Below are 24,338 nucleotides of genomic sequence, written 5' to 3'. Positions count from 1 at the left end.
CCCATGCTGTTGATTGCTAAATGTAATAGTCTGATCATGACGCTGAATAAATGTGTCTTTAAAAATATATATATATATGGGAAATAGGAATGGGAGGGTAGGCAAAAGCTTTAATTTTTAATTTTATATATTTATTGTTTGATCCTTTTATAAGAAATATAAACTTTTAAAATTATTTAAAAATAGGTCTACCTGACAGGAATGTGAATGATAGGTTAGAAAGAGTTAAGTCTACAGGTTGAGACATTAGTGAGGTGACTATTAATTATAATAATCTAGGCAAAATATAATGAGGGCTTTAGTGACAATTTTAAGTTGAGGATTTATTCAAGGGAAAGAATAAAGAATGAGTAAGTTTTCTAGATGTAGGCTACTGGGTGATGCTAGTGCCCCAATAAACCCGATTGGAAACAATAAGGGAGTAGGTCAAGTAAAGGATAGTGAAAGTTGGAATAGAGAAGGAAAGAAAAACATTCAGTTTAAGGTATGTCTGAAGTTCCACTGGAACATCCAAGAGGAAATGTTCAGCAGGTGGTTGGAGATAATAGGCCTTTGCCCAGAACTGAGTTGAGTCCTCAGGGAAGAGGTGGTGGTTGAAGTTAAATATATAGGCAGAACATCATTCAGTAAAGGAAACTGAAAAGGAATGGGCTAAGAAGTAGGAGAAAAATAAGAATTGAAAATCAAGGAAGGATGGTCAATGATGTCAAATACTGGGGTGAGGTCAAAGTAAGGACTGAAAAAGCACCCACTAAATCTGACAATTATGTGATCCTGTTAACTTGGTATGTTGGGCAGGATAGAAGCCAGATTAAAGCTAAGTGAGGCATGAATGGCAGGTTAAAAAAACAGGAGAGAGATATAACACACTCATAAAAAAACTCTGATCTACACTATACTACAACATAGATCTATACTACAACAAAAATATTAAGTGGAATAAGCCAGACACGAAAGGAAAAATATTCTATGTATTGTATGATGCCACTTATATGATGTACCTAGAAGAGGCAAATTCATAGAAAGTAAAATAGAGGTTTACCAAGGGCTGGGGGAATGGGAGAATGGGGCTATTGTTTAATGGATACAGAGTTTCTGTTTGAGATATGAAAAAGTTCTGGAAATGGATAGTGGAGGTGACTGCACATCACTGTGAATGCACTTAGTACCACTGAATTGTACACTTAAAATGGCTTAAAAGGCAAATATTTTTGTGTATACTTTACCACAATAAAAACAAAAAAAGTCCAGCTGTGAAGAGAAAGAGAAAGGATGACAGCAAGAGGCTTGAAGAAGAATTGAGGGAGATTTTACTCTCTTCAATGGTTTGACAGACTTAACCTTTATATAGGAATATTTTTATCTTGGCCCCAATCTCAGAAGAATCATTGACAGAAAAAATTATTTATTAATGGCTAAACTTACAGAGTAGTCTCATAGGATAGACAGAGAGTGGTACAGTCATGTGCTGCAATACAATAATTTGGTCGATGATGGACCAAATATATGACGATGGTCCCATAAGATCATAATTGAGCCGAAAAATTCCTATCACCTAGTAACATTGTAGCACAACACATTACTCATGTGTTTTTTGGTGATGCTGGTGTAAACAAATCTACTGTGCTGCCAGTCCTATAAAAGTAGAGCAAATTGACAGTAGTAGCCTATATCATCTAGGTTTGTCTAAGTTCACTCTATGATGTTTGCACAATGATGAAATGGCCTAATGATGCATTTCTCAGAATATATCCCCACTGTTAAACAGTACGTGATGGCATACAAGTATGAAAACACTTTAAGCATTATATTATCCTATGATCAATACTGAATCATCTATTCATATTCTTCAAACTGATTGAAACCTTTAGATTTAATAACCACATGGGGGAAAAAAGGACACATGTACAATAGCAGCAAGACTTTTAAATTACCTCGGAAAAAGCTCAACAACAAAAAACAGATTCTCATATAAACATATGAGAACATATAAACCATACAGGAATAAATTAAACAAAAGATACCTAGAAAGTATATAAAGACAACCAGAAGCCTTTATTGAGCCCTGGCTGGTATGGCTCAATGGACTGAGTGCCAACCTGCAAGCCAAAAGGTTACTGGTTTGATTCTCGATCAGGGCAGATGCCTGGGTTGTGAGCCAGGTCCCCAGTTGGGGGTCTGCGAGGGGCAACCGATCAATGTCTCTCTCCCTCTCTCTCTCTCTTCCCTTCTTTCTAAAAATAAATAAATAAAATCTTTAAAAAAAAAGAGAAGACTTTATTGAGGGATGTAAAGGAAAATGTGAATAAATGAAGAAACATAAGCTCCTGGATGGAGAAATTCAGTATTATAAAGATATACACTCTCTCTAAATTAATTCATAAATTAAGTAAGATTTCAGTAATATTTATTTATTTGGGGACAAGTTAGAATCTAACAAAAATGATCCTAGAATTTATTTAGAATACCTAGGTGAAGATAGCCAAGAAACCTAAATTATAAAGTCTGACTGATGATCACAGTAATACTCTCTAATGGTAAGAGTACAAATTAAACAAACATAAATAAAAAATACAAAGTCCCAAAATAGACTAAATAATATATAAGAATTTAGTATATGATAAAGGTAATATTTCAATTAATAGAACAGACTATTCCATAATTAGAACTTGGACACTATGGCTAATCACTTAGAAGAAAAAATATTTACCTTATTACTTTATTTTCTATTGTTAAAAATTGATAAGCATGCTAATATTTAAAATATTATATGTACTGAAAAAAATACAGTTGGATTATCTTGGGAGTAGGAAGGTCTTTTAAACAATTATACCAAAAAGAGAAACCATAAAGGAAATGACTGATATTTTAAAAGGGTGTGGGCAAAAGCAGGTTTATAGTTTTGAGTACACAAAACAGAGTTCATTTGTATATTATTTATTATTGTTATTATTTTCCATTGAAACTGTAAACCTACTTTTGCCCTGCCCTGTATATAAAAATGAAGTTTCTCTGTGTCAGAAAACACTATAAACAAAAGTAAAAGACCTTCTGGGCATTATGAAGTAACTGCTATTGGACTAGTCTTCCCACTGTAACCAGAAAACTGGAAGAAAACATGAAACTTTTCAAACACTGACCAATGGAAATTAAAAAGTGAGCCCTACAACTCTCCATGGCTTTCCACTAAACCCAAGCAAGGCACAGCAGTTTTATTAAGCTACAGAGACAGTGTCTTGAAGTCTGAGAAGGCTAAGACAGCTGGAAATTGCAGCACAGAACTGGAGAGGAGGGAGCTCCATGGACACATAAGATCTGCAGAGAGGCCTCCTTGAGCCTTTCGCTTAATATTAATCCATACATGTATAGGACAAGACTCCACAAAGCGTCCTATAAACAGAACAGCTATCAGAGCTAACACAGGGTTGGGAGTTAAACAAAAGTAGAAAAAAATGTTCTTCCTAAACTTTTTTGTAAATTTATTTTATAACTGATTTAGATTGAAGAGTCCCACTGAGCATTGTAAAACTTCAAGCTCTGTTTTTGACACATGTTCTACCTATCCTAAATCCACCCTGAAGATGGCTTCTTACTAGAACTGATTTATGGGTTTGAAGAGCACGGGAGGAGAAACTTCCTAGGCAATTCTCTGGGAAAAGAGATCTCATCATGAATGGCTTGGCACCACTTACCGGTACAGACCATGCAGTTCATTCCAAATTTAATCAAACATTTAAGTAGTAAGGTCTCTCTCTGCCTGTGTATGACCTTATGGCTTTGTTAAGACTGGCAGAAGTTTGGGTTGTGTTTCTTCAGAAGGGATTATTTACCTATATGATTCTCCTTTCACTAACATGGAATGTTGTACGCCTTCTGAGACTATTGCAAATAGATCCAATCCCAAGTTTTGGGTTTCCCTGATTATTAATGTTCGTTTAGAATGCTATCTGAACATAAACAGAGGCTCTGAGATTGACTCAGTACCTAAGTTGTAATCGGAAGGCATAAGGGCTTGAACTCTATTATAGTGTGCAGTCCCATCGCCACCACTTAAGTATAACACCACGTCTCTCTGACATGTACTGCAGATTTCCAGGTGCAGTTTTATATGCAGTGTTATCTTCCACTTGTAGCCTAATGCCTATAATTCTGGTGCTAGGTATTCTGCCTATATACAATATACCTCATGGACTACATATGTGATAATAAAGGATAAGTCAATGAAGGTATAGACAATTTTATGGAAATATACTTATATGCAGTGCAATATTATATATGAAGGATTTGAAAGGAAAGAGTCAAAGTAATATTAACTAGAGATACCATTCTACTAATTTTTGGTCAGTAAAACAATTTTTAAATTTTAAAGTAGGAAATAGACTCAACATGAACTTTGTTACTATTAATTAAAAACAGAGGCAGGTTTGTATCTGGCCAAATCAATCAAGTTTGAAGGAAAAGCATTATTTTGTGTATAGTACCCGATAGTAGGAAACATCTCAACTCCACGATAGATATCCTTTCAGTACAAAAGATGTCCCATTTCGTATCATATGACACCACCTTTAACACTTATAGCCCTAATCGGAGGCTTCTTATACCGCCATCTACCGGTTAAGGAAGGGTGATGTCAGTCATATAGGCTCTCCACTGCTGCTCCCAAATCATTATTTTCTCTTGGGGAAATAAAATCCCTACTTTGAGGTTTGTTTTCTACTATGCCAGAAATTGATAACCAGTTAGCTGTCTTGGAGCCAGATTTGGCCTGCAGATAACTGTTTTTATTTGGCCTCCAGAATTTAAAAAAATGAAACTATTTGCAAATATGTAAAAATTGAAATGTAAAAAACGTCACACCAAAAAAATCCAAAAAATAAAAGTAAATCCAGGTTTTCAGCTTTACTTCAAAAATTAAGATACCTAGCAACACTGGATAGTCATTTCCTTAGGACAACAATTAGATGAAGTACATGTCTTTTTAGATGGAATATGCACTCTGCAGGTTACTATAATCCACACCTGGCCCACTTCACTCATTTATATTACTTGCTTAGCCCCTCCCTACAGGTCACTTGAGTTTGAGACCTCTACTCTTCACCTTTACTCACCACCACTAATCCACTCACATTCACCAAGGGCTTCTGCACCGGGTACAACCTTCCTTTTGGCTTCAAATCTCTCCGGCCATGGTGGGATACTATAATGTTCATACATAATACTCATCCAAAATCCTTGCAAATCTTCATGTTAATAGTTTGCACCTTTATTCCATGGTGTATACTGAGAATATACAGGCAAATATATCCATGGCTATATTGAGAATGTTGTCTTTATTGTACACTGCTTCACCTATAAAAAGTTTCAATTCCAACATCATTCTTTCCCCTCACAGCCTGGTATCTGTACAGTTTTTCCATTCTCTCTCTCTGACCTCAAGGACACTTACAGGCTCATTAATTTCAGTCTCCCAGTCTATCAAGCCCTTCCTGGTTTTAGTTTCTTCCCTAATTAGCATCTATGCTTTGAAAACTAAGATAATGTACAGCAGTATGCCAAAGTAAGGTGTTAAGATCACCGTAATATTAGCTTCCTTTTTCAGCAATTTTACTTGAAGATGAAGGTTTGGGGGATATAGAATAATTTAGTAAGGAATTTTAAACATGTTTAAGTACAAACAGATAAACCTAATACAAAATTTGCATACATTTTAAAGATAAAACATGAACTGCCAAAGAAATTTCAAGCTTCTGTATCTCAAAGGGAGCTGCTTTGGAGTACTTTCCACAACTAGAGACTATGTAAGTCACAATCCTCTGCTAAAAAAAAAAGCTCTTTGGTGACAAAATTTGAGAAGTTCAAACTTCAACCTTTTTTTCTTCTTGCTAACACCTTCAATTCCTGATCTTTCTAACACATCCAGGAAACAAAATCCCAATCCTGAATAAATTCTGTCATCTGCCTTCTCAGTTCCCTTTGTTTGATGAACACTGACAAAGAAAATTACACACTTAAAAAGAAAATTACACAAATGTGCAACTGTGATGTTGCTAATAAAATTAATGGTCTCCAACTTCAGCTGGACCTTCAAAGGCTGCTCAACAGTTCTGAAATGTCCCCAAGTCAACTCCTTTCAAATTTCCTACAACAGATAATTCAAACCCTTATCTACATTTCCCTTCGAATTCTCTCTCTCACCATTTCACCCACTCTCAGCCTAAGACCCTGTTTCCTACTTCACAGAGAAAATGAGGCAACTAGGCAGAAACTTTCTATCTCTATTTTCCACAAGGACCTTATCACATATCCTTTTTTCTTCTCTTCCACCTATACAAAGGTCCCCTTTGTCCAATTGCCTTCATCCCCTTCAACGTACTGATTACAGTCTTCCTTCTTCCTATCACAGGCAAACTTCGGTCTCCATTTTCTTACCTCCCATTCATTCATATCCTCTGTAGTCTGCCTTCTGATTCCATCACTTCATTGAAACAGTTCTTCTAATGACCATTCTCTTTGGTCTCCTTTGTAGCATTTGACCTCTTCTGGTAGCCATCTTCCTCTTCTCTTGGTTTCCAGGACATTGTTCTCTTCTTGTTTTCCTTCTTTCATCCTGGTCATTCCTCTGTATTCTCCATCTGATCCCTTAAACGTCGGAATTTGTTGATTCTACTCTCTTCTACATTCTCTCATACCTAAACAGTGATTCTTAACTTCTCTGGGTCACATACAACTTTGATAATCTGATAAAGCTATGGTCTTTCTACCCCCAAAAAACATATAGCCATATTTTAATACAGCATCAGAGGATTCAAGGAATGTACCCTATTCTCTATTTGAACTCATCTACTTATATTTCTATATGCTGATAATTTGAAAAAATATCCATATTTACAGGATAAACTTCTCTTCTGACCTTCGAACCTGTATGTATAGTTAACTATCTACTGAAAGTTTTCACTCAGATGTCCTGCCTCAATATAAAACACGTCTCCAAAACCATTCCTCCAGTGGTACCACCAGTTGGTCCAAGTCAGAATTCTGGATGTCATCTGATTTATCCATTCTGCCAAAAATGAAATTTGGGTTTTCTTTTCAAGATTTTTATGTATTTTTAATGGGGGGGAAGGAGGGAGAAATAGAGGGAGGGAAACATCAATCAGTTGCCTCTTGCACGCCCCAACCAGGGACCTGATCTGCAACCTAGGCATGTGCCCTGACCGGGAATAAAACAGGCGATCTTACGTTTGCGGCACAACACCCACTGGCCAGAGCCAAGCCCTCAGTGTTTTTAACTTGGATTGCTGTCAATAGTTTCTTTATTGGTCTTTGCATCTCATTCCCCCTTCATCTAGTCTTCAAATAGCTTCCAGAATGATCTTATTAAAATACACGATATGGCCCTCTTTCCTTTTGAAGGCTCAGTGTGACACACTACACCTTTCATGACTTGGCCCTATCTACCTTTAACAACTCATCTCTTGATTGGTGCCGTGGACAAGGAAGAGGAGCAGGCAGAGGAGGATTGTCCTGAATTGGTCCCCAATAAAAGAAGCAAAGAGAGGAGGAAGAGGAAAAGTCTGGCCTCGGTGCTAAGATCCCAGTCACAATTATCACCGGGTATTTAGAGAGAGAGAAAGAAACATCAATGTGAGAGAGAGAGAGAGAGGGAGAGACAGACAGACAGACAGACATTGATCAGTTGGCTCCTGGACACTCCCCCTGAGAATTGAACCTGCAACCTAAGTGCTGGGAAGACAACACTCCTGAACTATATTTTGACAGAGCAACATAGTAAAAGAGCAACTGTTATTTTAAATGAATTTGGAGAAGGAGTGCAGTAGAAAAATCCTGAGCCATCAGGCAAGGTGGAGAGCTCTATGAAGAATGGTTGGAACTTAGAAATGGTTGCCTCTGCTGTTCACTAAAGGGTAATGGCCTTAGAGCTATTGAGAATTTGATACAGAAGAAGGGGAAATTTGATTACATATTGTTAGAGACCACAGGGTTAGCAGATCCTGGTTTGACTGATGACACAGCATTAGTGTTAAATATTAAATTAACTTGAATCTTGTGCTGTAGCTTCTATGTTTTGGATTGATGCTGAATTAGGGAGTGATATTTATCTTGATGGTATCATAACTATCGTGGATTCAAAATATGGATTAAAACATTTAACAGAAGAAAAACCTGATGGCCTTATCAATGAAGCATCTAGACAAGTTGCTTTGGCAGGTATCATCATCATCAATAAAATAGACTTGGTTTCAGAAGAGGATTTAAACAAATTAAGAACAACTATTAGATCAATAAATGGACTGGGGAAAATTTTAGAAACACACAGATCAAGAGTCGATCTCTCTAATGTGTTAGATCTTCACACCTTTGACAGTCTCTCTGGAATAAGTTTGCAGAAAAAACATCAGCATTTGCCAACAATACAACCTCATCTTGATCAGAGTATTATTACAGTCACATTTGAAGTACAAGGAAATGCAAAGGAAGAAAATCTAAATGTATTTATTCAGAATCTTCCATGGGAAAGGAATGTGAGGAACAAGGATGGTGACTGCATGGAGGTCATACAACTAAAGGGGCTGGTGTCGATCAAAGACAAACCTCAATAAATGACTGTCCAAGGTGTCTATGAGCTGTATGATCTGGAAGAGACCCCAGTGAGCTGGAAAGATGACACTGAGAGAACAAATCGATTGGTTCCTATTGGCAGAAACTTGGATAAGGATATCCTTAAGCAACTATTTATAGCTACTGTGACAGAAACAGAAAAGCGGTGGACAACATGTCTTAAAGAAGATCAAGTTTGTCCATAATATTAGATGCATTTCTTATCAAAAGGATTGGATAATAATATTAGAACTACAGTTCCTCCTGGGTATATTTCAAATTATCTGTTCTTTGCATTACTTCTGCTGTGAATTCCAGTGTATGTTAAAATTATATTTTATAAACTACATAAGATATGATATCATAAATCAACACTGTAAAACATTTGCTATTTACACAATAAAATATAGTATCCTGTGTTTTTAATTTAAAAAAAAACCCTCATATCTTACCACGAAAACTAGCTCCCACTCTGCATCCTAGCCAAACTCAACTACTTGCCCTTCCCTGTCCAAGGTACTCTCATCTACTCTTGCATTTATTCTCTCTGCCTGGAACTTCTTCCCTACCCTCCTCTACTTGACTATTTGCTCAGCACAGCAGGTGATCAATAAAGAACTGCCAGTCACTATAACCATCATCCTTCAAAATTCAGCTCAAAAGTTACTTCCTCTAGGAAGAGTATCCTGCTTTCCATACCAGTAGAAAACTCAAAAAACATACAAAAGACGAAAATGAAGATTATCCTCTTTATCTCAGAAATAACCACAATTATCACATTGATGTGTTTCCTTCCCAATTTTATAAATACATGTTTAATCCTCACCTGAGGATATGTTTATTGATTTTAGAGAGGAAGGGAAAGAGAAACATCAATCAGTTACCTCCTATTCACACCATGACCAGGGACTGAACCCACAACCTAGGTATGTGTCCTGCAACATTTTGATATACAGGATGACATTCCAACCAACTGAGCCACCTGGCCAGGAATATATGAAAAAAATAATATATATATAAATATATAATTTTTTAAAGTATAATTGAGATGAAATAAAGTTTTGTGTTCTACTTTTCTCACTGAACATTGCAAGCATTTTCGCCATTAGACTTTTTTAAGAAAAAGAACTTCCAATCTTTACAAAATAATCCATCACACAGATGACACAATAACTAAACATTCCCTTTACATTAACCATTGATGCTATTTCTCATTAACAAATAATATTATCATAAACATCTTTGCATCTCTAAATAGGATAGATTATTATCCTATTACCATACGCTAAGCACTCACACACATTATTTTATTTAATCCTCACAATATCCCTCTGAGGAGGGTCCTATTAATTATTACCATCTTACACATTGGAAAGCAAAGGCTAAATTACTTATCCAACATCACCTTGCTATTAAGTGGCATGGCAAATATTCAAATTCAAGCCTACCAGATTATAGTCTGTTTGCTTAACTATTTTTAAATCTCTTTCAATGCTGCCAAAGAGCTTTCTAGAAATATCTTACAATTTTGTACTGCCAAGAGCAAGATGCCTCACTACCATTGAATATGCCCATTAAAAAAAGAGTTCATCTAATAGATGGAAAAAAATGCACCTCTTTGTTTCAATTTGCATTTCTTTGATTACTAGGTGCAACTGAATATTCACTCACACTCATTAGCGATTTAGTTTTTGTCTTCTGTGATTTGTCCATCTGCCTTCTGCTCATTTTTCAATTAGCATCTTCTGGATTTTTCTTATTGCTTTACATATAAGCTCCTCATATCTTAAGCCAGCCATCGCTAGGCCAAGCAGCCTTTCTTAACACTCCTGCTTGTACATCACTTGTCATAATCATTACTGGATATCTGTGAGCCTACCAACACTTCTGTATTACCAGAATTCTGGCTGATTACCTTTAGGTGTTTTCAGGAGACAATAATGGCTAGATAACTGACCTGACAAAGGGCATTTCCATGCTCTAATTTCCAATTAGCAGTAAGAAAAGCCCAAGGGAGAAAGCACTTTCTTTTAACCCAACCCAGATGAACAAAAATGGAAGGCTCATCTCCCACCACTTCCCTTAGTGAAAGATACAGGTTCTAGTCCAGTACAGTTCCCCAAACTTGCCCTGTTCTTTCATTCCTCTGTGATACTGAATATTCTGTTCTCTCTGCTGAGAATGCCCATTTCCTCATATGTCTTTCTGGTTGCCCCCTCCTTAACCACCTCCTCCAATTCTCTGTCCCTTCTATCTGGCAAACTTACAGCCATATTACTTGGGCTGCGGAATACTGCTGAAGCAAAGCCCTACAATCATGTGCATTTTCAACAGAGACCCCAGTATGCTAGTCTATTCTCTCAAAATGCCCTTAGCTCCCTCTTCTATTTTGCTTAGTGAATTATACGGGATCGTCATATCGCTGCTTAATTCCATCAATGTCTTCGCACTTACGATAAAGTAAAATCTCTTAAGTATGGTATATGGCACACAGGCCCTCTATGGTTTGACTCCAATGTATCTCTCTACATATAACCAGTCATTCACCAACAAGTACACTTAACTGCAACCCCAACAATTTATTTCATAAGCCTACAATGTAATTTCAGTCCTCTGTGCCTTTACATATTACTGTTCTTTCTACATAGCAAAATCCATTGATCAGCTTTAGAAAACACTATTCTAGAAAGCTTCTTCTAATCCCATTCAGATTTAGATAACCTGTTTCTGTGTTTCTTTGGCACTCTGCGTGCATCTAGCAATATTTAAGTTCCATAATTTTTCTTTTCTGTTTCCCTAACTATAACAAGTGGGGACAGAAACCATACCTAATTTGGTTTTGTATTTGTAGCATCAGTGCCAGCACATATTAGGTGTTCAATCAGTTCATATACTGAGCAAAAACTCCATGCTCTGGGGAATCTCACCATGGTCTATAAGTCACATACTTCCCTAAGATCCATCTGAGGGCCTGGGACATGGGTGAGTTTTCATATCTCATGGAAAGCAGTGAACTCAAAGTCCAAAGTAATATCCACTTGATTTTTACTCTTCTCATTTTTCTGTGCTTTCCAAAGTTTAAAAAATAAATGTACATTGCTTTTTCATCATTAAAAGTTATTAATAAACTTTATAGAACACATATACTAAAATATGTGTCTGCTTTTAAAAAGGCAGAGTAAGACAGCTGGCTGATTCTGCTGACTACCACTGCTCAAGGCTTCTTTATGCACTTAAATTTTAATAATGCTAACTAATGTTAGATGGCAAGATTAATGGAAAGAGAAAAAACAAGAACATATACCCACCATTGTACTTAACACTGTTGGCCAGGATAAGGTTGACATCATCTAGAAAGCTCTCTCGACTCTGATACTTGTGCTTGGAGATATTCTGTGATTAAAAGAATTAGGAACTCAGATACACATACAAAGTTACCTCATTCCAAAAAGACATCTTAGATCAAATCACTCACCTTACGTATAGTTTCTAAATCCATTGGACTGACAATCACTTTGTAATAATCTGGAACAAACTTCTTATTAACTGGGTGATGAAATGGCCAAGACTAATAAAAAGAAGGCATGAGAAATTAAATAAAAAACATTCTTTATACTGGAGATTCTCAACCTTCATTGGGTCACAGATACTCCTAAGACTCCAGTGGAATTACAGACCCTTTTCCCACAGAGACACATAATCACACAAAACTCTGTATGTAATTTAAAGGGTTCATGTATTCCTTTAAAGGTTCCTATGCCCTGACAGAGTAAGAACCCCTGCTCCATACTCACAATTAAAATCTCTTATTCCTGCCCTGGCTTATGTGGCTCAGTGGATAGAGCACCGGACTGTGAACCAAAGGGTCATGGTTCCATTCGCAGTCAGGGCACATGCCAGAGTTGCAGGCCAGGCCCCCAGTAGAGAGCACTCGAGAGGCAACCATACATTGATGTTTCTCTCCTTTTCTCCCTCCCATCCCCTCTCTAAAAATAAAGAAAATTTAAAAAATAAATAAAATCTCTTATTCCCTAGTCCCATCCAGAAGTTTTATAGCATTGCACATACACAACTTATGCCTACAACACAAAAGGAAACTTAATTTTGAATTCCTAGGCAGGATCCTAGCAACAAAACGGCACACAGAATCAACATGGTAGCCCTATCACAAAGTTGCAAAAAATAAATGAAACAAAAGACAACAAACACTGGGTAATTATCAAACTGTCATTTTTCAAGAAACAGTTCTAAATCCAAATCTTCCCATTAGCTGGCATACTAATTTCTCTCCAGGGTTATTCAGGAGCATTCAAAGACTGAATGTAAACAATAGAAGAAAGAACCTCTCTATATCCAGATTCCTGGCCTCTTTGATTTCAATGATAATGCACACATAGAGCAAAAAAGTCAGTTTTTAAATTTGTATGCCAGTTTGAATTGATAACCACCACCCTCCAGACTCCCTGACATACATTTACATGCATACCCTACTGTCCTTTCCTTTCCTCTCTACTATCTTCACAATATTTAGCACAGACACCACTTACATCTGGAACTGCCATCATTTTCTGTGTGACAATATTGTCCAGGATAAAAGAAAATGCCACTTGGTCATCATCATCCAACAAGGGATTGATAGCTTTCTCTAAACGAGCCAATTTGTCTTCTTTCTGACATGAAACAAAAGACAGGCAGTGATTTACCTGAGGTGTGATCATCACCCAAAATTAAGGATGATTTTAAGGTTGTCTACTGCCCTTGCCTCAAAAAGTCTAACTATGAACTGTCGATTATTCAGTTTCAGGCAAAAAGGCCAGATAAATGATATTCCAGTAAAAGGACCCAAAATGATGTACCAACCACTCCTTTAGATATTTTGTGTTCTCTTCTTACAGATCACCAAAATTATACTCTCCTGGTACCAAAACCTTAGCTTTCACAACAAAAATGCCTTAACCAATTTAGGTTTTAATACCATGCCATTTTTGCTGTAAAACTATTCCTGAAAACATTACTTTTGATTAGTGACTTTTGCATAAGGGAATCTAACCCAATAATTCATTTCAGACTGGTGTCTAATCATGGTTTAAATTTGCATTTCCCCAGTGACCAATCAAGTTAAGAATTTTTTCATGTTTATTGGTTATTTGATTACCCTCTTTTATGAAGTGTCTACTTCAATATTAACATCATTATCATTATCCTCATTGCATTTTTGTAAGCTTGTAAGGTACCATATTTGTTTTTTGGTAAGAAGATAGAATATAGATAATCTTTTAAAAATTAAAATCCCTCCCTGCCAAATCACAGTTTCTTAGCTCCAGACAACTTCCTGGAAAGTCACTTTCCTTGGCCCTTTCTAAAGAAATATGTGAGTTCTAGATTTTAATCCTAGCTCTACTATTTAATAGTCATGATGCCCAGAACAAGTCATTTTCTTCTATGGACCTCAGTTTTTCCATCTGCAAAAGAAAGGATTGGACGATATAATTTCTAGGGTTCTTTCCAGACTCTAATATACTAAAAATCTGCTACTCCCACATTTCTGTACTCTTCCTTCTGTTACATCCCCCACTTCCTCAACCCTGCTACTCACCACCTTTTAATTCCACTGCCTTCCTCTCATTTTAAAGTCTTACCTCTTTGAGTTTTTCATCACAGAGATCCAGCATAGATTGAGAGATCTGGGTCAATGAGTGCTTCGGCCCTAAATCATAGAGCAACAAGAAGAGATAGAACTGTTAAAAACAGGAGGCAAGAGCTGCCAGCACTTCTCCAGACTTTTACCACATTTTCTTAAGAACCGAGTATGTGCCAGGCACCAGCCTAGCTGCTGGGTTATATACCAGTCTTATCCCCATTTTTAGTGCCTAACAAATAGTAAATATACAATGCATTAATCAACTAATCTTAACTCTTCCTTATTTGTGTATATCCACACTAAGTAGTACTAAAGGCAGTTGATACTGCTGCCTTTAATACCTTGAAAATAATACCAAGGATGGGGAATGACAACTTGTTTAAAGATGGCTAAGGATATCAATACATGATTTAAAATCTTTCCATATTTAGCATATAGAATTTGTGACTGAAATTTTTGTTTGCAGAACCCATGGTTTGTAATATCCTCCAGACATAGGGCTAATCCAAAGCCTTTCTCACAAAAGAATCTCCATGCCACCTCAGACTTTAATTTCCCTGAAATCCATAACAAGAGCTTCAGAAAATCCTTGAACCGATTTCCTACACACTCCCTGCTTATGGCTGACCTAATTTAAGCTCACCAGGATACTTAAAACATTTTCATCTAGATGGTAATTCTATTTCCTTACAGTACTTCTTTGCTTATCTTCCTCTGTCTATTCTTTCAGGGAAGTGTTCCCCAGGGCCTAAACCTTAGCTCTTTTCTCAACCACTAATTAACTTAGCATTCATTTGTTTACTCATTCAACAAATGTTTAATGACACATTCAATGATGAGAATAATGAGAAAATAAGACATGGTTCCTACCTTAGTTCTTGATTTAGTCAAAGAAAATGACATGAAAATAATCACTGTAGGACAGATTTTAAGTGCTTAAAGTATCTATCGATGAAATAATAGAACGTCTGTAAGTGCAGACTAAACAATAAACAAGATCAGCCCTATGCTAGTAATTGTTGAACTGGGTGAACAGGTACAATGAGATTTATTTACTGTCCTCTCCACTTCTGAATATGCCTAACAATTTCCATAAGAAAGTATTTAAAAAATTAAGTGTGGATGGAGTGACATACTGGTTGCTATAAAATATGGAGGGGTTGCATATGAAATATGTTGTGAGCTGTTTTACAATTCAATCTGTGTACTGAGAAGGAGTAGGGAAGGCTTGTGACTGACATTTGAGCAGTGTCATTAATGAAGAGAAGCCGATCAGATAGACAATAAGGTAGAAAAATATTGCAGAGGAAGGAAAAAGTATGCAAAGACACAGAAGTAAGCAAAATTCTTACAAACATAAAGTGGCACATATCACAACAGAAACCAGAAGTAGTTTGATATAACTGGAATGGAGGTATGTGTGGAGGAAAATTGGCAAATGTAACTTGGAAAGGCAGGGCGGGCCATATTGCAAAGGTCTCAAAGCCAATAGAAAGCCACTGGAGATTTAAGCTGGAGGATATGCTTTCAAATTTGTGTTTTAGGAAAAAATATCCTGTCAGCAGTGTGAAGAATTAAGGTAAGCTGCATAGGAAAAATTTAGAAGCTATTGCAAGAGGTCAAACAAGAGATGAGAAGGGCTTACAACTAAGATAGTAGCAATGAAGCCTGAAAGGAAGGGATGTGTTCCAGCAAAATTTAGAAGGTACAATTTATGGGACTTAGTGATCTATGAGTGTGGAATAGAGAGGATGGGATCAAAGATGACTTAACGTTTCTAGGTTGTACAATTAGATGAACAGTAATTATTATCAACCTAAATAAGGCGACCAGATAGCTTCCGGTAGGGCACTGAAAAATGGATATGTTTGGCAGGCAGTTGGAAACACGAGTATGGAGTTCAGAAGAGAGGTATGGGTTGGAGATAGTGGTATCAGTGGATATACGGAAGCTTCTTAAATCATGAGAATGAAGAAGGTAGGAAGGGACTGGATAAAGTACTCTTGGTAAAGGGGGAAAAAAAGAGTATCAAAGAAGGAAAAAGTACTCAGTAGTGCCAAATTAAAGCAAAGCTCAAGAAAGAAATTTCTAGGCACATGCAAAGACATGCAACAACAAAGACAAATACTATATGATCTTGCTTATAAACAACCCAACTAAACGACCCAATAATAAACAATCCAAACTCATGAAAAATGAAATAGATTTGTGGTTACCAGAGGTGGAGGGAGGAGGGGAGGGATAATTGGAGGAAGGTGGTCAAAAGGTACAAACTTCCATTTCTAAGACAAATAACCACTGGGGATGTAACATACAACATGATAGCTATAGCTAACACTGCTGTGTGATATGCATGTAAGGCTGTGAAAAAGTCATTAACTCCTAAACTTCTAATTTTCTACTAATAGCTCCACCTAAATGAACCACAGATATCTCTAACTCTGTATTTTCAAAATCAATTCTTTCCCTCCCATTTCCCTTCCAATCTGTTTTTTAAGTATTTATCCTTGCAACTTGAATGAGTTAGGCCTAACAAATTTATTCTTCACTTGTATGTATCTGGCACTCTGCTAGGCCATGGAAATACAAAGATGAGTAAGACAGTCTCTAGTAAGTCACAAAGTGGCGGGACAATCAGACATGTAAATACTTATATATAACAATAAAAACTGTATCAGTTGATTTAATTGTGCTAGAGGTGCACAGAAAATCAAAAATGGGTACTTTGGGCAATCTGAATTAAGTCTTCATGAAGGGATGATATGAACTGGTCTGGAAATACGAAAGGAAATTCACCACTGACAGGGAAGAAAGAGCATTCCAGATGGCAAAGACTATGCAAAGGTTTGAAAAAATAGCATAGGAAGTTTAGTGAAATGTACTGATGAGTATAACAGGAGTCTATAGTAGGAATTGGAGCCAGTCATTGGAGATGACACTAGAAAAATGGGTCAGGCCTGCCTATGAAAGGTCTTAAAATCTAGGTACTAATATTGCCCCATGTTTACAGATAAGAAAACTGAGGAGGCTATAAGCGGTTAAATAACTTGTCTAAAGTAACACAATTAGTAAGCAGCAGAGCCATGGCTCATACTCTATCTGTACTCTTAATCCCTACATTAATGTACGAATCTGTGCTCAAGGATACAATGGAAACCACAAAACTTTATCCTTTACACGCAGAAGCTGTATTGTCCCCCCCTCAACCTTTAAAAACTCATAAAGATTTCTTCCTCCTTGCCTTTCCAGCTTTTAAGAAAAGTGGGCATATAACATCCCCTATAATAGGTCTATAGACCAAATCAAAGATTTCACACACAACAAATATGGTCACAAGCACATACTCTGCACAGGTTCCATCCACACTAAATATTTCTCCTTTCTTTGTAGCTAGGTCCACTTCTTCCGCCCAGTACATGCCCATGCAACTGTTTCATTCCAACAGATAGATTCCAAATTCTCCAGAGGACACATTAAAAAGTGGTAATAAAAAGGAGCAATATACAGTTGACCCTTGAACAACATGGAGGTTAGGAGCGCTGACCGCCCACACAGTTGAAGATCCATGTATAACTTCAGCTGGCCCTCTACATATTCGGACTCCCACTGCCAGCTGACTCTTGAACAACATGGATTTGAACTGTAAGGGTCAACTGAAAAATTGCATGTAAGTGGAGCCATGCAATTCAAACCCATGTTGTTCAAGGGTCAATTGTATATTAAATAACTAAAATATATACTACCTGATTTTCATAACCCCAAAATTCACTAACACACTTTGACCTTTCAGTCACTTCAATCTAATCTGAATTTATGACTAGTAAAGGATAAACACGCATCTGAAAGGTGACCTCTTCTGTCAAAGAAGAGATGATTCTTACCATTGTAGGTTGCACTATTTTTCACAATGAGCTCTAAATGTTCTCTGAACTCTTCCCGAGATGGGTAGAGGCGTTTACGCACATTTTCACGGAGTGTCTGCAAGTCCATTGGTCGAGTAATGATTTTGTAGTAGTCCTTTACAACCTTTCCATTGACTGGAGTGTGGAAAGGGTATGTCTGTACAAACAAAAGCCAGTACCATCCATAAGCAAAGAATACTTGCCAGAGCCAATTCCTGAAGATTCTCTCTCATCTTACCTGTCTACCTGGGCACCAACTCTCAAAGGACTTTCTCATGGAGCAAGTTTATTTCCTCTACTAAACTGTTTAAAAAAAAACACCCAAAAACTACATCCTGAAGAATTAGGAGTCCCACATACCTAGGGCTATACTCTACTGTCCTCTATCTGAAGTCACAGACAGAACAAAGAGCCTTGCCATCCCTACTGTACATATGAATGCAATGAACTCACATTTGGAAGATCTCTCATGTCGTTGATGATAGACTCCAAGATTGATGACAATGTCACCATGGGGTCTGTCCGGCGCCGGTGGATGGACTTATGAGGTCTCTAAGGAGAAACAAGGAATCAGAATGCTTCCACAGACTGAAAAAACAATACTTTCTTCTAGCTAGACAAATATAGTTTGGAAGTCTTATAATGAACAGTCCACATAATTTTCAGGGAAAGGGCAAAGGGTGAATCTAATGCTGGGTCAGAACCATGGCTTAGAGGGCTAGAGGAATCAATGATAATCTCATCCGGTCAAAAGAAAGCAATGCAAATACTCACATTCAAATAGTCACAGTGAACAGTGGTTCCAACTCGCCGTTTCTTCTTGGGAGGAAGTTGTTGTTTAGGGAACTTGAGAACCAGAGATTTTCTGCGAACCTCATCTGCACTGTAATCAATAACACTTTCATAGCGTGCAGTCCTTATTTCTAGTCCCCAGAAGAAAAAGCAACTAGAGTGAAAAAGCCCAACCAAAGGCCAGACACCCACAATCTAAGGCTCAGATCAGGCAAGACCTCACAGGATCTTCAAATCAATAAAGAACCAGGCAAGCCACAACTTCACCTCAGTTTCCTATTTAGAAGATAAGGAAACTATGCTAAATGAATTTCAAGAATTCTTCTAGCTCCAATATTCTACCTTAGATTAAAGGGCTAGGAAACCAACTCAGAATGGAAACAAGGGAAAAATTTAAAACTGGTTTTGCAAATAAACAAACAAATCAGTTTGACTTCCCTTCGACCATTACAAGTCCATCCCCCTTCTTCCCTTCCACTGTATGGGATGAAGAGGACTGGGAAATTAGAAAAATTTCCTTTTCTAATGTGCTCCAAAACATGACTATTACAGTATTGATAAATTAAATCAACAAGGATACAAAAAAGCCCAAAACTTGAAAGAAACAAATGAATATACCTATCACATTTTAAAATACACACAAAAAAGAATCCAAATATATTTTGAATATAATATACTGACTGTAAAATTTCAGTGGCATATAGTCCAAGGACAACAAGCTACAGAAAACACCTGACTCTACTTTATAGGTTTGTTGCCGGTATTGTAATTCTCAAACTATTTTGTATGTACCATAGGACAAAGCAAATGAGTAAATATACTGAGGTTGGGAACCAGAGAAAATATAAAATGGAGGGAGCCGAGGAAGAATCTCTAGATTCAGTTTGAAATGGAGGTATTGCTATGAAGTTGTGATTTACAATACATGTGTGTTTCCTAGTTCTGTCCACTAAGAGCCTAGAAGCAATGACATCTAGATCTTGGTTTCTAAATAGCATTCCCTAATAAATGGAACTGGGGCTCCGTTAGAGAAATGGCTGATTCTAGGTCTGGGACAAGAAAATTTCAAGGAGAGCCTAGAACACCTTGTGCCAGAAAGCAAACAAGTCCTCAAAGTTTTGTAGGGTCATTTGAAAAGCAGACAGGATGTAGTTTCAAAGGGTTAAATTTGGGACAATATGGGCATCAAAATTAATGATGAGGTCAAGTTTACAAAGGAAAAATTTCACAATCCATAGTAGTACTCAAAAAGGAAAGGAAGGGAGGAGAGGGGTGGATGGAGGTAGAAGAGGGTATGGGGGGACAAATGATAATGGAAAAAAATAAAAAGGGAGGGGAAGCTCTTCATAGAATGCCATTTAATGTAGAAATAATTCTACAATTAGAAATAAACCATTGTTTTGCAACCCCCAATGTAATAACTGAGTTAGGCAATGATCATCAATGAATGCTAAAACTATTGAGAGAATGACTGTTAGGGAACAGGATATTCATCCACATATTAATTACAAAAGGAAAAACATACCTCTGTAATAGAGGAATCTGGGATCATCACTTTAACAAACAAGATGATTAAAACAGTAAAAAAAAACCAAAACAAAACACAGCCCTAGCTGGTGTGGCTCAGTGGATTGAGTACTGGCCTGGGAACCAAAGGGTTGCTGGTTCAATTCCCATTCAGAGCACATGCCTGGGTTGCAGGTCAGGTCCCCAGTTGCAAGAGACAACCACACATTGATGATTCTCTCCATCTCTTTCTCCCTCCCTTTCCCTCTCTCTAAAAGTAAATGCAATCTTTTAAAAAATAATAAGAAAACCTGACATTATGAGCTTCCTGATGCGGTATATTAAATATATAATACCACCTATATAGTAATCTGCCAAAGACATTTTCTCATTGATTATATTCAGAATAAACAGCCAGGCAAATCCATAATATGGGACATTTTATGAGACAAGTAGCCTGGACTCTTCAACGAGATTCAATGTCATAAAACCAAAAAAAGGTGGGAAGGATGGTTCTGGATTAGAAGAGACTCAAAATATTTAATGTTTGAACTGGAACTGGATCCTGAATTTGGGGACAGGTAATAAAAGGACACTGAGACAACTAAAGACATTTGCATAAGAATGGGATAGGAGTACTACTGAATGGATGTTAATTTTGTTAGATATAATAATAAGTATCAAGTTATAGTTATGTCCTTATGCTAAATAATTTATAACTGAAATGTCATGATGCCTGCTACTTATTTCTAAATAGTTCAGCAAAAACAGTTTAAATATATAAACAAATGTGAAAAATGCTAACAGCTGGTAAATTTAGAGGAACAGTATGCTACAATATTCTCTTCAGTTTTTCTGTAAGTTTGCAGTTTTAAAACTAAAAAGTTACAGGAAAATTTTAAATTTAAAAACTTCTACAGTTCTCTATTAAATTCTCTGAGGGTAAGAGGCAGGTACATATAAGCGTAGTTTACATCTCAATCTCTGGATAGTCCATAATTAAAACATTCTGAGATAAGGGACCTAACAAAATAATTAATTATAAGTGCCTGGAAGTAGAATAAAAAGAGCATCTGGCACTGTGCTTTACACAGTCACTCTCATCTTTATCCTCATAACTACCCTAGGAAGGGTGATTTTATTTTATAAATAGGAAGACTGAGGGTAAGTGGTAAATCTCAGTAAGTGCCTTACAACAAAAGATTGTAATTTTCATTTCTGACAGCAATTAAGGAGAAAAATCCATCAAAGTTCCTATGCCCTCAGTTCCAAATGAAAGAATACATCACATCCACCCCTGCCACCCATCAATCTCACTAACAGCCAACAGATCTCTTCCATGGCACTTCCTGCCTGCTTGCTATCCCTTACCTCTCAATTAGCTGTTTCCCCAAGACAATCTTGGTCCCTTCAACCTTGATGAGTTCTTCATTATCATTATGAATGACTGTCTTTTCCAACTCCTCCTCCTGCTCCTCTGTCATGGCAACAGGGTTGGAAGGTGGAGCATTTGTTTGATAATAAAGGGGGCAGAATTTGTTTGTCCTCATGTGCCCAATGGCACCACAAGCCCCACACTTCAACTGCAGGAGGAAAAGTATCAATGTCAGAAGAAATATATACAACTTAAGTAGTTCAGCTTATGATCTTTCCAGAAAAGAACTTTGAATAATTTTTTTTTTGCACAGAAAAATGAAGTTAGCCCTGGTTAGTGTGGCTCAGTGGATTGAGCACTAGCCTGCAAACCAAAAGGTCACAGATTCAATTCCCAGTCAGCGCACATGCCTGGGTTGCGGCCCAGGCTCCCCAGGTGGGGACATGCGAGAGGCAACCAATTTATGTATCTCTCGCACATTAATGTTTCTCTCCCACTCTTTATCCCTCCCTTCCCCTCTCTCTAAAAAAATAAATAAATAAAATCTATTTTCTAAAAAAGAAAAAGTAAAAGTCTGCTAAAAAAGAAACACCATATTTTGCCATGTAAAATGCATACTCACATTTCTGGTCCAAATCTTTAGGGAAAAAACCTTTTGTTGTAATTTTTTAATTCAATTTTTTATTAATTTATATTTAGATACTTGTTTTTTGTATTATAAAGGAATTTTGGCATTTTTAAACATATTATGGTACAAGAAATTTTACGTAACATTTACAAAACACAAAAACAAGGTATTTCACGTATTGTCATGTATAATGCACATACTTATTTTTTCCTTAAAAAATCTGGGCAAAAAGTGTATATTATACATGGCAAAATACAGTACATACATGGCAAGAGAGAAACAAAGGCAGGCTCAGAAATTTTGTTCAAAAAGAACTGTTAACACCTTTCAACCAGAAGGCACTCGACCAAAGTGCATGTATGGAAAGGACACATTAAAAAAATAGATAGAACAAGCATTTCTTTAAAAATCAAGTAAGAAAGAAAAGGGAGAGGATTTCCACTCCCAACTGAAGTTGTAAACAATGAAAATAGTAAATATACAGAAGAAAGGCCATTGGAGGCCCACGGCTGCATTCGACAGCACAGGCAGCTAGTATAGACATATTCCCAGCTCCAAGGAAAAGGCTAAGTAATAAATACCAAGTCCTCATCTCAGTTTTGCAATTGACTCCACTTTCATCTATAAAATGAGGTCAACATTTTATCTTATTTATGACACAAGAAAAGAACGTTAAAATACTTTAATGACCTCATGTTAACAGCAGTTTAAATTTGTTGAGAATTTTATAGTTTATAAAACGCCTCCCACGCGTTATATCACTTAAATAAAAAACCCCGTAAGGCACGTATCATTTTATAGAAGAGAAACAGGTTTGGAGAGGTTACAGACACAGAGCTATTAAATGGCAACCAGACCTGAATCCAGGTCTTGGGTTTGCAAGTCCATGGCTCTTTCCACCATACCACAGTTGTCTCATTTTATGGTGCACATTACAGTTACACCACATAGCAACATCTGGAATCCTACCTAAGTTACACAAAGCAACATTTATTTTATGTTTCTGCTGCTTCAATACACACAATTTAAATACAAGATGTGTGTATATGTACATATGTACATAAATGAACATGTAAAAAATGCACCAAACCTATCTAAACTCCTATAAAATATTTCCAATGTGTGAAATATAAAATGACACCCAACGGCACCATATTAGGTCTGGTGGTGTTGGTACCTGTCATACTAGTACTGAAAACACTCAAGTAGCTACATCATTTCAGACTAGCTTCCAACGATAGTGCCCTCATTCCCAGCAAGGTAGGATCCCAAAACCTAAAGAAAAAGGTATGCCTTCTTTCTTTGCTTTGTTAGTTAGGATCATACGACACTATGCTTACTTTTAGGTCAGGACGCTCCTTCAACTTTTTCGGCTTTTTCTCAGGAGGACCCTTAAGCTTCTCCTTTTCCTGGTTCCGCTTAAGCCGCCTCAGCTGCTCTTGAATCCTCCGCCGTTCTTTTCGCATCTCTTCTCGATGCTGTTCATCAAAAAGGGCAAATTTTCGACTGTAGAACAGTGGGGCAGGGGGGAAATCACAGGACCATAAGCAAAGGTAAACCAAGAAGACTGTACTAATAGCTAAACATCTCTGAACTAAAGTAATTCATCCATGCTGAAATAAAAGGAGCTGCCTGGCATTCCCATCTCCCCGACTCAGCCTTCCATCTGCACAGTGGCACCTCTCTCAGAATGAGAGTAATCCCTAAGATTTTTGCCAGCCAACCAACTAACCAAAATGCAAAGAACCCAAAAGAACTGAAAACATGCCTTTGTTTTGTGGAAATTTGGAATTTTCCCTGTGATTTGGCTCTATTCAAACCCAAAGATCTAAAAGGCAAGATGGTTCCCAATTAACAGACTTCCAGGGACAACTG

At 37.0% G+C, this 24,338-nt stretch overlaps 1 protein-coding gene and 1 pseudogene across 3 annotated transcripts in view; one reads left to right on the top strand and one right to left on the bottom strand.

The window, feature by feature from the left end:
* Positions 1–24,338, bottom strand: part of TAF1 (TATA-box binding protein associated factor 1) — a 67,802-nt gene that overhangs the window by 22,347 nt on the left and 21,117 nt on the right. For all 3 annotated transcript variants that reach the window (XM_054574297.1, XM_054574299.1, XM_054574298.1), the window contains exons 24-32: positions 23,804–23,969; positions 21,832–22,043; positions 18,937–19,045; positions 18,616–18,714; positions 18,142–18,319; positions 14,259–14,326; positions 13,167–13,289; positions 12,095–12,187; positions 11,928–12,012 (exon numbers count right to left, since the gene is read on the bottom strand). In XM_054574297.1, coding sequence (XP_054430272.1) covers positions 11,928–12,012; positions 12,095–12,187; positions 13,167–13,289; positions 14,259–14,326; positions 18,142–18,319; positions 18,616–18,714; positions 18,937–19,045; positions 21,832–22,043; positions 23,804–23,969 — 1,133 coding nt within the window. The remainder of the gene's footprint in view (positions 1–11,927; positions 12,013–12,094; positions 12,188–13,166; positions 13,290–14,258; positions 14,327–18,141; positions 18,320–18,615; positions 18,715–18,936; positions 19,046–21,831; positions 22,044–23,803; positions 23,970–24,338) is intronic.
* LOC129071084 (zinc-regulated GTPase metalloprotein activator 1A-like) lies at positions 7,440–8,676 on the top strand (annotated as a pseudogene).

The sequence above is a fragment of the Pteronotus mesoamericanus genome, unplaced genomic scaffold (genome assembly GCF_021234165.1).
Source record: "Pteronotus mesoamericanus isolate MK-2021 breed Mesoamerican mustached bat unplaced genomic scaffold, CSHL_Meso_final contig_256, whole genome shotgun sequence".
Lineage (NCBI taxonomy): Eukaryota > Metazoa > Chordata > Mammalia > Chiroptera > Mormoopidae > Pteronotus > Pteronotus mesoamericanus.
This window is presented reverse-complemented; position numbering and strand designations above follow the sequence as displayed.